General features: G+C 37.0%; 1 protein-coding gene across 5 annotated transcripts in view; it reads left to right on the top strand.

Moving 5' to 3' along the window:
* Window positions 1–12,464, top strand: part of CRYZL1 (crystallin zeta like 1) — a 34,542-nt gene that overhangs the window by 17,832 nt on the left and 4,246 nt on the right. For all 5 annotated transcript variants that reach the window (XM_055313571.1, XM_055313569.1, XM_055313568.1 and 2 more), the window contains 4 exons: window positions 6,260–6,393; window positions 7,428–7,539; window positions 10,539–10,637; window positions 11,834–11,955. In XM_055313571.1, the coding sequence (XP_055169546.1) occupies window positions 6,260–6,393; window positions 7,428–7,539; window positions 10,539–10,637; window positions 11,834–11,955 (467 nt within the window). The remainder of the gene's footprint in view (window positions 1–6,259; window positions 6,394–7,427; window positions 7,540–10,538; window positions 10,638–11,833; window positions 11,956–12,464) is intronic.

Genomic DNA, 12,464 nt, shown 5'->3' with positions numbered 1-12,464 from the left:
AGTAATCAGGGGAAAGCAAATTAAAACCCGCTTCAGGATACCATTACTCGGGATCCCCGGGTGGCGCAGCGGTTTGGCACCTGCCTTTGGCCCAGGGCGCGATCCTGGAGACCCGGGATCGAATCCCACGTCGGGCTCCCGGTGCATGGAGCCTGCTTCACCCTCTGCCTATGTCTCTGCCTCTCTCTCTCTCTCACTATGTGCCTATCATAAATAAAAAAAAAAGGATACCATTACTCATCCACATGATTGACAAATTTTATCAAGTCCCCGCTGAGCCACCGGGGCTGCCCAATAGTTAACTTTTTATAACAAGTTATTTTAGGGGACTTAGTCAAAACTCAAGCCTGAGAATCGAAATGAAAGGTTTTAGTTGACTCCATAGTTACAAGGTTCTCAACAAACAAGTGAAATAAGGCCCAAGGAAATTCTGGTGCCAAAAACAGTATAGTTACCTGTAAAAAAGCCAGTGGTGATCCTCAATTTTCAAACTGCATAAAATTGAAATAGCTTTGGAGTAGAGACTTTCATAGCATGGTATTTGAAAGTGAGTTTTATCTTTCAAAGGAAGACACATACTTGGCTCCATATCTAGGTTTAATATACACAGGCCTCAGATTTCCAGAAAAAATGACTTTTAAAATTAAATTTTTTTTTAAGATTTTATTTATTTATTCATGAGAGACACACAGAGAGAGAGGCAGAGACATAGGCAGAGGGAGAAGCAGGCTCCATGAAGGGAGCCTGACATGAGACTCGATCCCGGGACTCCAGGATCACGCCGTGGGCCAAAGGCAGGCGCTAAACCACTGAGCGACCCAGGGATCCCCAAAATTAATTTTTTTAAGTGAACTATCCCCAACATAGTGCTTGAACTCATTACCCCAAGATCAAGAGCTGCATGCTCTCTTTAATAAATTTTTTTAAAAAAAGAAGGTAAGTTAACTTAAAAAAACAAAAAAGGGCCCATTCTTTCTTCTGAGATTTGGCATGATTTATACACATTTCCATCATGTATTTACCAATTGTTTTTTACTAACAGCTTCATTGAGATATAATTTACATACCATAAAATTAACCTTTGTAAACCATTCATTTTTAGGTTTTTTTTAAGATTTTATTTATTTATTTATTCGTAGAGACACACACACAGAGAGAGAGAGAGAGAGAGAGAGAGGGAGGCAGAGATACAGGCAGAGGGAGAAGCAGGCTCCGTGCAGGGAACCCAACGCGGGACCCGATCCCGGGTCTCCAGGATCATGCCCTGAGTCGAAGGCAGACACTCAACTGCTGAGCCACCCAAGTGTCCCAGTCATTTTTCGTATATTGACAAAGTCGATCAAGCCTTATCACTAATTTTAGAATACTTTATCACTCCAAAAGAATCTCCATTCCCATTGGCAGTTATTCTCCATTTTCCTTCCACAGCTTCTCAAAACCATGAATATACTTTTTCTTTCTATTGATTTGCTTATTTCGGACATTTCATATACATTAATCTTGCAATATGTGGTCTTTTGTAATTGTCTTAATTCATTTTTCATGAAGTTCATGTTTTCAAAGTTCACGCATTGTGTGGCATCTATCCATATTTAATTCTTTTCAGTGGTTGAATAAAATACTCCATTGTATGAGTATACCACATTTTGTTTTATCCATTCATCTGTGATTGGATATTGAGATTGTTTCTACTTTTTTTGGCTATTATGCATAATGCTGATCTGCACATTTATGTAATAAATTTTTGTATGGATATATGTTTTTATTTCTCTTGGGTATATACCTAGGAATAGAATTATTGAATCATATAGCAACTCTACATTTAACATTTTGAGAAACTGAGAAACCATTTTCAAAATAGCAGCATTTTATAATTCAACGAACAATGAAACAGCATCTCAGTTGCTCCTCATCCTCACTACTGCTTATTATTTTCTGCCTTTTTAATTTTAAGCATCCTAGAAATGAAATCTTGTTGTTTTCATTTTATTTCCCCAATGACTAATGATATTGAAAATTTTTCATGCTTATTGGACATTTGTATATCTTATTTGGAGAAATACCTGTTCAGATCCTGTGCCCAGTTTTTAAATTGTGTTATCCTTTTTATTGGTGAGTTGTAAGAGTTCCTTATATATTCTAGATAGAAGCTGCTTGTCAGATAAATTGATTATAAATATTTTCTCCCATTCTAAAGGTTGCCATTTCATTTTCTTATGACATCCTTTAAAGCACAATATTTAAAATATTGAGTGGGTTTCAGGTTCTTCATATTTTCTTTTATCCATTGTGCTTTTAGTATTATTTCTAAGAACTCGTTGCCAAAGATAATTTTACAAACATTTACACCTGTGATTTCTCCTAAGAATTTTATATACTTAGCTCTTACGTTTACTTCTGTGATGCATTTTGAGTTAATTTTTGTACATGGTATGAAATAAATGTTCTTTTTTTTACATGTAGATATCTAGTGTCCCAGAATCATTTGTTGAAAAGACTCTTCTATACCTACTGAATTGTCTTGACACTCTTGTTCAAATCTTCTTTTTTTATTATTTATTTATTTATTTATTTTAGTTTATTTATGATAGTCACACAGAGAGAGAGAGAGAGAGAGGCAGAGACACATGCAGAGGGAGAAGCAGGCCCCATGCACCGGGAGCCCAACGTGGGATTCGATCCTGGGTGTCCAGGATCGCACCCCGGGCCAAAGGCAGGCGCTAAACCACTGCGTCACAGATGATGGCAAGGTTGCAGAGAAAGGGAAAGCCTCTTAACACTTTTGGTGGGAATGCAAACTGGTGCAGCCACTCTGGAAAATAGTATAGAGGTTCCTCAGAAAATTGAAAAGAGAGCTATCTGACAACCGGGCAAAAAGGGCCCATTTTTCTAGGTGTCGCCAAATACTGGAAATTTATAAAATGGACCAGAAAGAGAAAAGCAAATTGGAACATCAGTTTCCTAGCTATAAAGCTTAAACTAAGACAAGCAAACCACACAAATGACCTTTTATTTTCCTATGAATCAGGAGGATTGTAGTCCAAAAATCCATTAACACATATAAAGAAAATAATTCCAGATATTCCTTGAGGAAAAAAATACAGTAAAATGTTTCTTTAAGAGAGGAACTTTACGAATGGCCACTTACTGTGACTGCTTGCCTTTGGACAAGACACTGTGCACATTCACCAAACTGGATAGCCTCTAAATTCTGTTGGTGCTCCAACATTTTGTAAAAGATGAAATAATTTCAGTATGTTCCCTGGAGATTTGCGGAAGGAAATACTCAGTTTAGCACAACTCTATTTCAGTTTCTGTTAATTCTTTAGTAATTTTTTTAAAATGAAAGTTGAATACTCAGCCACCTTCAGATAAGTCTGTTCTTTCCCAAACCGAAGAATTAGGTTCCAAACAACTTCCCCAAAAATGTCTTATTAATCCTGCTACAGAATACTAAAGATAAAGTTAAGAAGTTGATTGAATCTTCCAGTTCTTTTGTGCTTTCAACTCTTAACCCATTTATGTCAAGCATAAAAATAATTTTTTCATTCAAAATTTAGTACACATTTTCAGCATTATTTTTTTGGACCTAAGGTAGAAAGAATTGAAATTATAATTCTTGGGTTTGATATGCTGTTATTATACCTCCCTGGTTCTTCTATTTATATTTTTAGTTTTTCATAACATAATAAATACTTGTGGACCACCTAACACAAAAGCAAGGATCTCAACATTAAACCACATTACCATGCAATGTTAGAGCCTTTGCTATCTAAATATAGTTTATTACTGTTAGCTTTTTTTTTTTTTAAAGGACTACAAGTTTGGTTTGGTTGTTTTGGGGTTCTTTTAAAGATTTATTTATTTTAGTGAGACAGAGAGTGAACGAGGGAAGGGGCAGAGGGAAAGAGAAAATCCTGAAGGACTCTGCTGAACACAGAGCCTAATGCGGGGCTCAGTCTTGCAACCCCAAAATCATGACCTGAGCTGAAACCAAGAATTGGATGCTTAACTGATTATGCCACCCAGGCACCCCTACATGTTTGATTTCTTAATGAAAATATAGGCAGTCCCAATTCTTATAATGGAGGATATTCCCACAACAATATAAGTAAACTAGAAATGCCTGGGTGGCTCAGTTGGTTAAGCATCTACCTTTGGTACAAGTGGTGATTCCAGGGTTCTGGGATTGAGCCCCACATAGGGCTCCCTGCTCAGCAGGGAATCTGCTTCTTCCTTTCCTTCTGCTGCTCTCCCTGCTTGTGCTCTATGTGTGTGTCAGATAAGTTAAAATCTTTAAAAACAACAACAACAACAATATAAGTAAACTGTAGGTACCTTGAGTGTGCTCTGTTCGAGTAGGTGTGCTTTAGAGTCAGACATTCGAATTTCTTAGCTGTGTGGCCCCAGACAAATTAATTACCCTGAACCTCACCTTATAATCAAGAAAATTAGGAAGATAGGTATTTTAAAGAGTTTGGTAAAGAATAAAGTACCATGCGTGAGTGATATCACCTGGTGCTCTATTTTAATGCCTTGCTGGTCTGAACATTTTCAGCACATAGGTGTGGGTGTTCTGTCCTCTAGATGGCACTAGTTAGTTGATATGTGCAATGCTGAGTGGCCTGTGCTACACCATCTCAACTTTAGAGGGAAAACATTTGAAAGAGTTAGTAGGCCACAGAAGTGTTATAAAGTTGATTTTAGGTAAAATGAGAAAGGACAGCTTTTAACTGAAAAAAATCACATTCATTGTACAAAATAAAAACCTAAAAACTAAATAATTTAATTTATTAAGGAAGAGCTTAATGATCAGATCATATAGAGCTCTTTATATTAGGAGTTTGCATTTTGTCTCAAGTGCAGTAGAAAGCCATTGATGAACTGAGCTAACATCAAGAGTCAGTCAATCAACTGAGACATCCAGGTGCCCCACCACTGAACTTTAAACAGAGAAATGTTAGCATGTTATGTATGCTTTTAAAAATCATTCTGGGGGCGCCTGGGTGGCTCAGTCAATTAGGTGTCCAGCTCTTGATCTCAATTCAGGTCTTCATTTCAGGTCGTAAGTTCAAGCCCCATGAAAAGAAAGATCATTCTGACACTTCTGTTTTCCAAAACACTATTAGGGATATTGAAGAAAGAAGACATAAAGTTGAAAATAATACTTAGAACATGTAAACAAGCAGTTCATTTAGAATATGTTTTTAACTTCCTGTAAATCAATAAGAAAAAGATAATACAACTAAGAAATTGATAAAACACTTGGACAGTTGTTTCACAAAAGGAATTCCAGATGGCCAGCAAACACAGAATAGCGTCCGGAAAAACAAGTTAAAATCACAGTAAGAAACCCTTTACACACCCTTTTGATTGGTAAGAATGTATACTAGTGCCAGGGGTTGACAAGGGTGTTTACAGTGATAGGAGCACCATTACCCAGCTATATGGGAGAATGAATTCAGACAGCCACTTCAGTAGTATGTAGTAAAGTCAAAGGTGGTATTCCTGTGAGGTGGGATTTCCATCCTTGAGTACTGTCTTAGAAAAAACCCACATGACAGCATAATGCCATCTTTTATATGAGAGCATTCTTAGCAGCATGGTTTAAAACTGCCACAAACTGAAAACAACACAAATCCTCCTCTACTAGAGTTGTATCACCAAATGAATGTTTTCACATAGTGGAAACCCATAAAACACCAGAAAAAGGAAAGCACTGCAGCCACATTTACAAAAATGGTTATGGCTTTAAAACAATGTTGAGAGGGAAAAAGGAAGATAGAAAAGAGTTCATATGATGCCACTGAGATAAAGTTCAAAAAGAGGCAAAACTAAATGACATTGTTTAGAAATGCATACTTGGGCCATAAACTATGAAGGTGAACAAGACTGAGGTAGCGACCGCTGGTGGGAAAGACAAGGCTGTGGGCTGTGCGTTTTCTCTCAACCAAGATTGGTGCTTACTTGTATATTTGCTTGGTATTTATCCACCCATCTATACTTACGTCCCATGTACTTTTCTGCATGTGTTTTATTTCACAATATGATATTTTAAAAATGCACACACACACTGACTCCTATGCTAAGAGTGCATTACGTGTGGGCAAGAGTGGAACTGGGGAAACCAAAATGTCAGCAAAAGAGAAAGGAGTAGTGCCTTGGACCAGGGCCACAGTGGGACTGAGAAGAGATAGATCCAGGAGTCAGGACTAATGGGACTTGCTAACTGATTGCTTCCTCTTGTTCTTTGTGACAGTTCACAAACCAGAAAAAGTTACATGGACAGAAGCTGCTGGAACCATTCGGGATGGAGTACGAGCCTATACAGCGCTGCATTATCTTTCTCATCTCTCTCCTGGAAAATCAGTGCTGATAATGGATGGAGCCAGTGTAGGTGCTAATAATTCTGCTAAGAAACAGATCAAAAGCTACTAAACTTAGGAAGTAGGCCATCCATTTGCTAATATAATTCTCTGCTGATAGCTTATTCACTGCTCATTTTGTTAAAATAGGCAGCTTTGACTAATAGGAGATTAAAGTTAGACTTAAGGGTGTTTAGTTTATTATTTTGAATCTGCTAGTACATTAAAAAAGCAGACAAGCCATGTTTTTATGCCTGTTATACAGAGCCTGAAATGGCTCATGAAATCTTTGAAGCCATGCCCCAAAACTCCCTACCAATTTTGTGTATGCCTCACATTTACACTTGTGTCGATAAGGTGGTGTATTTCTAGATGGGTCACACAAGATAAAAAATGTGCTCCTGTCAATATATTACACGTATCAACAAAAAATAGTTCAAGACACTAAAAATACATAAAAATAAATTATAATCTAAAAAGGTCACTAAACTTGGGGTGAATTTTTATCATTTTTTATGTGGCTGTTGATGAAAATGCTTTTATCCCTTGCTTTTCTGTGCAAAAAAGGCAGAACTGTCTTCAGCATTGGCTTCAAACTGATGCCTAGCATCAGGGTAGTAGTGTTTCCTTGAGCTCACCCCTCAGGTCAGCAAAAGGATGGAGCTTTTGAGAGTTCTTTGATCTTTAAAGAGAGATAGATGGACTCATGCATGTACTGTGAAATTAGCTTAGAACATCATGCTGACAAGGCCCTTAAAAGCCCATTTTTCTCTTCCTGAGGCCCAAGTTTCTGAATGCAGCCCTCCATCTTGAAATTATGTGCAATGACGAGACTGGGTGAGAGCATGTGACATGTATACCTTTTCTGCCACCCCTTCTGAAGAAGAAAGTCAGATGTCTCAACCTTGTCCATATTTCTTTTTCTTTTTCTCTCAGATAATATTCAAAAATATACTAAAGTAGCACTAAGCTATTAGACTTTATTAAACGGCCTATGAAACAAGTTAGATATGGCCTCTGCCTTATATCTGTAAGCCCATTTTGTATTTTTTCCCCACACAGGCACTTGGTATGATAGCTATTCAGTTAGCACACCATAGAGGAGCCAAAGTGATTTCAACAGCAGGCAGCCTTGAAGACAAGCAATGCCTTGAAAGACTTAGGCCTTCTATAGGTGGGTACTATTACTCAACACAGACTCTGCAACAGAAAATTTTGAAGAGATACCATCTTATAGACTAAACTCATAAAGTACAAAATCCCAACCATAGCAACTTTTTTCTAGGTGTGTTTCCTGAAGCAGGGGAAACAAAAGCAAAAATAAACTATTAGGACTACATCAAAATAAGAAGTTTCTGCACAATGAAGGAAACAACAAAACTAAAAGACAGCCTACTGAATGGGAGGAAATATTTGCAAATGACATCTCTGATAAAGGGTTAGTATCCAAAATACATAAAGAATTCATACAACTCATCGCTCAGAAAACAAATAATCCAATTAAAAATGCATAGAAGACATGAACAGATATTTCTCCAAAGAAAAAATACAGATGGCCGACAAATGAAAAGATGCTCAGCATCACTCATCATCAGGGAAATGCAAATCAAAACCACAATGAGATGGCTAAAATAAAAAACACAAGAAGCCACAAGTGTTGGAGAGGATGTGGTGCATGCCACTATTGAAAACAGTATGGGAGTTCCTCAAAAAGCTAAAACTGGAACTACCTTGTGATTCAGTAATCGCACTACTGGGTATTTAACCCCAAAATATAAAACACTAATTCAAAGGGATACATGCACCCCTCTGTTTATTGCAGCATTAATATTTAGAAAAGCTAAATAATGGAAGCAGCCCAAATGTCCATTGACTGATGAGTGGATAAAAATCATATGAAATGTATATCTCATATATACATAGGAATATTATTCAGCCATTAAAAGATGAAATCTTGCCATTTGCAACAACATGGATGGAGCTAAAGAGTATAATGCTAAGCAAAATGAGCTAGTCAGAGAAAGAAATACCATTCAATTTCACTGGTGGAATTTAAGAAACAAAACAAGTGCACAAAGGAAAAAAAAAGGAGAGAAACTAATGATTATTAGACTCTTAATTATAGAGAAGAAACTGATGGTCAGGAGAGGAGAGGTGGGTGAGGATTAAGAGGACACTTACCTTTTTTTTTTTTTTTAAGATTTTATTTATTTACTCATGAAAGACATAGAGAGGCAGAGACATAGGCAGAGAGAAGCAGGCTCCCTGCAGGAAGCCCAATGTGAGACTCGATCCCAGACCCTAGGATCAGATCACGACCTGAGCTGAAGGCAGACGCTCAACCACTGAGCCACCCAGGCATTCCAAGAGGACACTTATCTTGACAAGCCCTGAGTAATGTATAGAACTGCTGAATCACTATATTGTACACTTGAGACTAATAGAACACTATGTTAGCTCTACTGGAATTAAAAAAAATAATAATTAAAAAAAGCTCAACAAAAAAATGAAAAGATTGAACCTGTCCAAACAATACAAATGGAAAGGATAAAGAAAATAGACTGAAAAAATGACCAAGGAGAGAAGAATGAGGAATGGAGAAACTAACAGATGAAGAGATAAGAGGCTGAGCCAGAGTGTGAGGGGCAGGCAGGAAGGGGAGTAAGGTTCATTGAATGTTAGTGTGAATAATCTATCCTGACATCGTCAACAGCCCCGTCAGTGAACCAGGGCGCAGCATCTACAGGATTTAACCAGTGTGTCCAAGGAGCTACAACTAGATTGGAGTGGGATTTAAATCCAGGCCCATCCGACCTTAAAGCCCTCCTTACTTCCATTGTTACCTTCTGCCTCTGACAGAGATAACCAAGACATGGAAGAAAGGTTAAGACAGGGACTGGAGAAAGGAGGAAAAACAGGAAAAGTTTGGAAATGGAATTGAGAGTTGGGGGGCAGACCATGAACTATATTGTTGAATGGAGAGGCTTCTTCCTGCCCTTCAGAGGTACTTCAGTCCCTTCCCAAATGTCTTCCCTAGGCATGCCCCCGGCCCCCACCTCTTAGATCACTGTCGTTCTACACCCCTTACCTGAGCCTCCATCTGAGCCATGCTGTGAGGAATTCTCTTTTACAAGAAGGTACTAAAAGTTATGAAAAGGAATTATAAACACGTCTTCATTTTGACAGTTCAAATACTCAGATTTTTTTTTTTTTAAGATTTTACTTATTTATTCATGGGAGACAGAGAGGCAGAGACACAGGCAGAGGGAGGAACAGGTTCCCTGGGGGAGTCTGATGCTGGACTCCATCCCAGGATCCCAAGATCACGCCCTAAGCCAAAGGCAGACACTCAACCACTGAGCCACCAAGACATCCCTAGATTTTTTTTTTTTAATCTCATTGGCTTGTTCTATTGATATAATACTCTAAAACTAGTCTAGTTTTCACTAGCTGATCAAAATAATCATTTTTTCCCCTTAATCTCCAGGATTTTTCTTCATTTTGGAAAACAAGTGGGGAAGGCAGCAGAGGGGTGGATTTCCATGACTGAAAAGGGATAACACAGCCTCTAATAGAGAAGTATTATATCACACCAATACCGTTTTTACTTTTTAGCTCTAAATTCTATTAAACCTGAACATAAGAAATTGCCTAATCTTTCAGTTTATGCCTCAATATGTATTTATCTCTGTGGTTTACAGATTCTCTGTTCTATTTAGCAATAAGGTACAGTCCTCTTTTAGTAGGCCAGCCTTGGAACACATCATCCGCAAAATATTAAGTATCATTTTTATTTTTATTTATTCATTCATGAGAGACACAGAGAGGCAGAGATATAGGCAGAGGGAGAAGCAGGCTCCCTGCTGGGAACCCAATATGGGACTCGATCCCGGGACCCTGGGATCACAACCAGAGCCGAAGGCAGACGCTCAACCACTGAGCCACCCAGGTGCCCCAATATTAAGTATTTTAATTTTATTGACTATACCAGTCCCTTCCTTTAAATTAATCCCTACCACTGTTGGGTCAGAAGAGAAAAAATAAAATTTGGATCCAGTAATTGAACCACTCCATACATTTCAGAGAAGAAATATTTGCTTTTTCTTTTTCTCTGATTTCTTTGTACTCATCACATAGAGAACAATACAATTGCTGACTTCCTGTCCTTTACAGCCCGAGTCATCGACGTTTCTAGTGGGAAAGCCCATGTTGCTGAAAGCTGTTTAGAGGAAACAGGTGGCCTGGGAGTAGATATTGTCCTAGATGCTGGAGGTAGGTACTTTACTAGATTAGTAGTCTGTGTCATTTTTGTAGTGTGATGGATGCATCTCAAAAAAAATTAATATATAACCAGGTAATAATTAACATTTATTAAATTGATGTCATGTTTTGTTTTTAACATTTCTATTTAAACTGGAGCTTCTTGAATCCCATTGTAAACACTGTCTGGAAGAGAGAGCATGCTTACCTTTAAAATACAGGCATTGGAAAAAAATAAATAAATAAAAAATAAAATACAGGCATTGGAGTTTAAATGTTTCTACGGAAATGAACATCATCTTTTCTCAGGGGTTCCCAGATGATACACATTAGTTCAGCTCTCAGCCAGATACTTAGTTGTGCTGTGTCTGTCTGTCCTCTATTGGATGGCTGACTTCTGCAATCTCTATTTGGAAAACATAGAATTTTGTTCCGTTTTTACCTTCCTTGATCTTTTGTTATTTAACCAGTATCTATTTAACACCTAATCTGTACACACTTAGGTAGGGCCATTGCACAGAAAGCATAGGATTCACAAGCCTGCAAAGGGAGGCTTCATACTTTGTTAAGATTTATCTTCTGTGATGAGAATCCTAGGAATACAACTGTGACCATTTTAACATGTTTCTTTTTAACCAGTATTTTCAGGACTTGAAATTAACTCAGAAAAATCAGTTCTTGGCCTTTTGGCTAAGATCAAGTGTGAAATTAACTCAGAAAAATCTTTCAGTGGAAGTGACTGTGTACATCACTAACTTTTCAAATATACATTTAAATAATTATGTCAATGTGTGACTATCTTGAGTCTGTGGGTTCCTTAATCAGAAGTCAACTTTTCCCAAAGAATTAGTCAATGATATGATTAAAACTATCAATCTTAGTTATGTATTATGTTGTTGCCTTGCCTGGTTTTAAAATGAAAATAAACTTTTTGTCTTTTGTTATTTCACTTGTAATTGAATCTAGAGTAAATTTTATGACCAGTTTTAATGCAAAAAGTTTATTTTAAGGTGTCTGAATACATTGTTACTTTATTTCTTTCTAAGAAGAATGCTTCCTCATTCCTAACATTAAAAAGTAAAAGTAAAGAGGACTCAAAAAAAAAGGACTAATTTGAAGAATAAAGAATAAATTTTTGCCCGATTACTATAAAATATATTTCTTGTCTCTCTCTCTCCCTTTCTTTTTTTAAACTATTCCCTTGTAAGTGAGATTATATAGTAAAGATGATGAACCAGCTGTAAAATTACAACTACTACCTCATAAACATGATATCATCACACTTCTTGGTGTTGGAGGCCATTGGGTAACAACAGAAGAAAACCTGCAGGTATTATCAGAAACAATAAACCATTAATATTACACTGGCAGGATGTAATTAACAAAGAATAATGCCTAAGTCTTTTGAAGCAAAATGTGAAGAAATTATAAATTCTGAATTATACCTATTTCTAATGAAATGTAGCTTTCTTTTTTACTTTAGATACATGGTGGCCAAAATGTAGAAATAATGCCATTCAACTTTTATTTAGTGGTTTGGAAGAAGTGACTTCTGAATTTTTTATTAGTATTTCTAGTAAGATTTTCTTTTCTCATAGTAACAAACATTGTTGGCATATACTTGGCAGAATATTTCTACAAAATTACAACAATTCCCCATTCACATTGGAATTTACTACAAATGTGTGTATATACATTACTCCCAAAGTTATATTTTTCAACAGTATTCAAGTTTTCTTATCATGGCTGATATGTAAATAACATAACTCTCATATATCAATTGCCACTGATTTTTTTACATCCTCATGAAGATAACTGGTAAGTAACAGGTAAAAATCT

The sequence above is a fragment of the Nyctereutes procyonoides genome, unplaced genomic scaffold, assembly GCF_905146905.1.
Source record: "Nyctereutes procyonoides isolate TBG_1078 unplaced genomic scaffold, NYPRO_anot_genome, whole genome shotgun sequence".
In the NCBI taxonomy this organism is placed as follows: domain Eukaryota; kingdom Metazoa; phylum Chordata; class Mammalia; order Carnivora; family Canidae; genus Nyctereutes; species Nyctereutes procyonoides.
The sequence above is the reverse complement of the archived record's forward strand: the minus strand, read 5'-3'. Positions and strand labels throughout refer to the sequence as shown.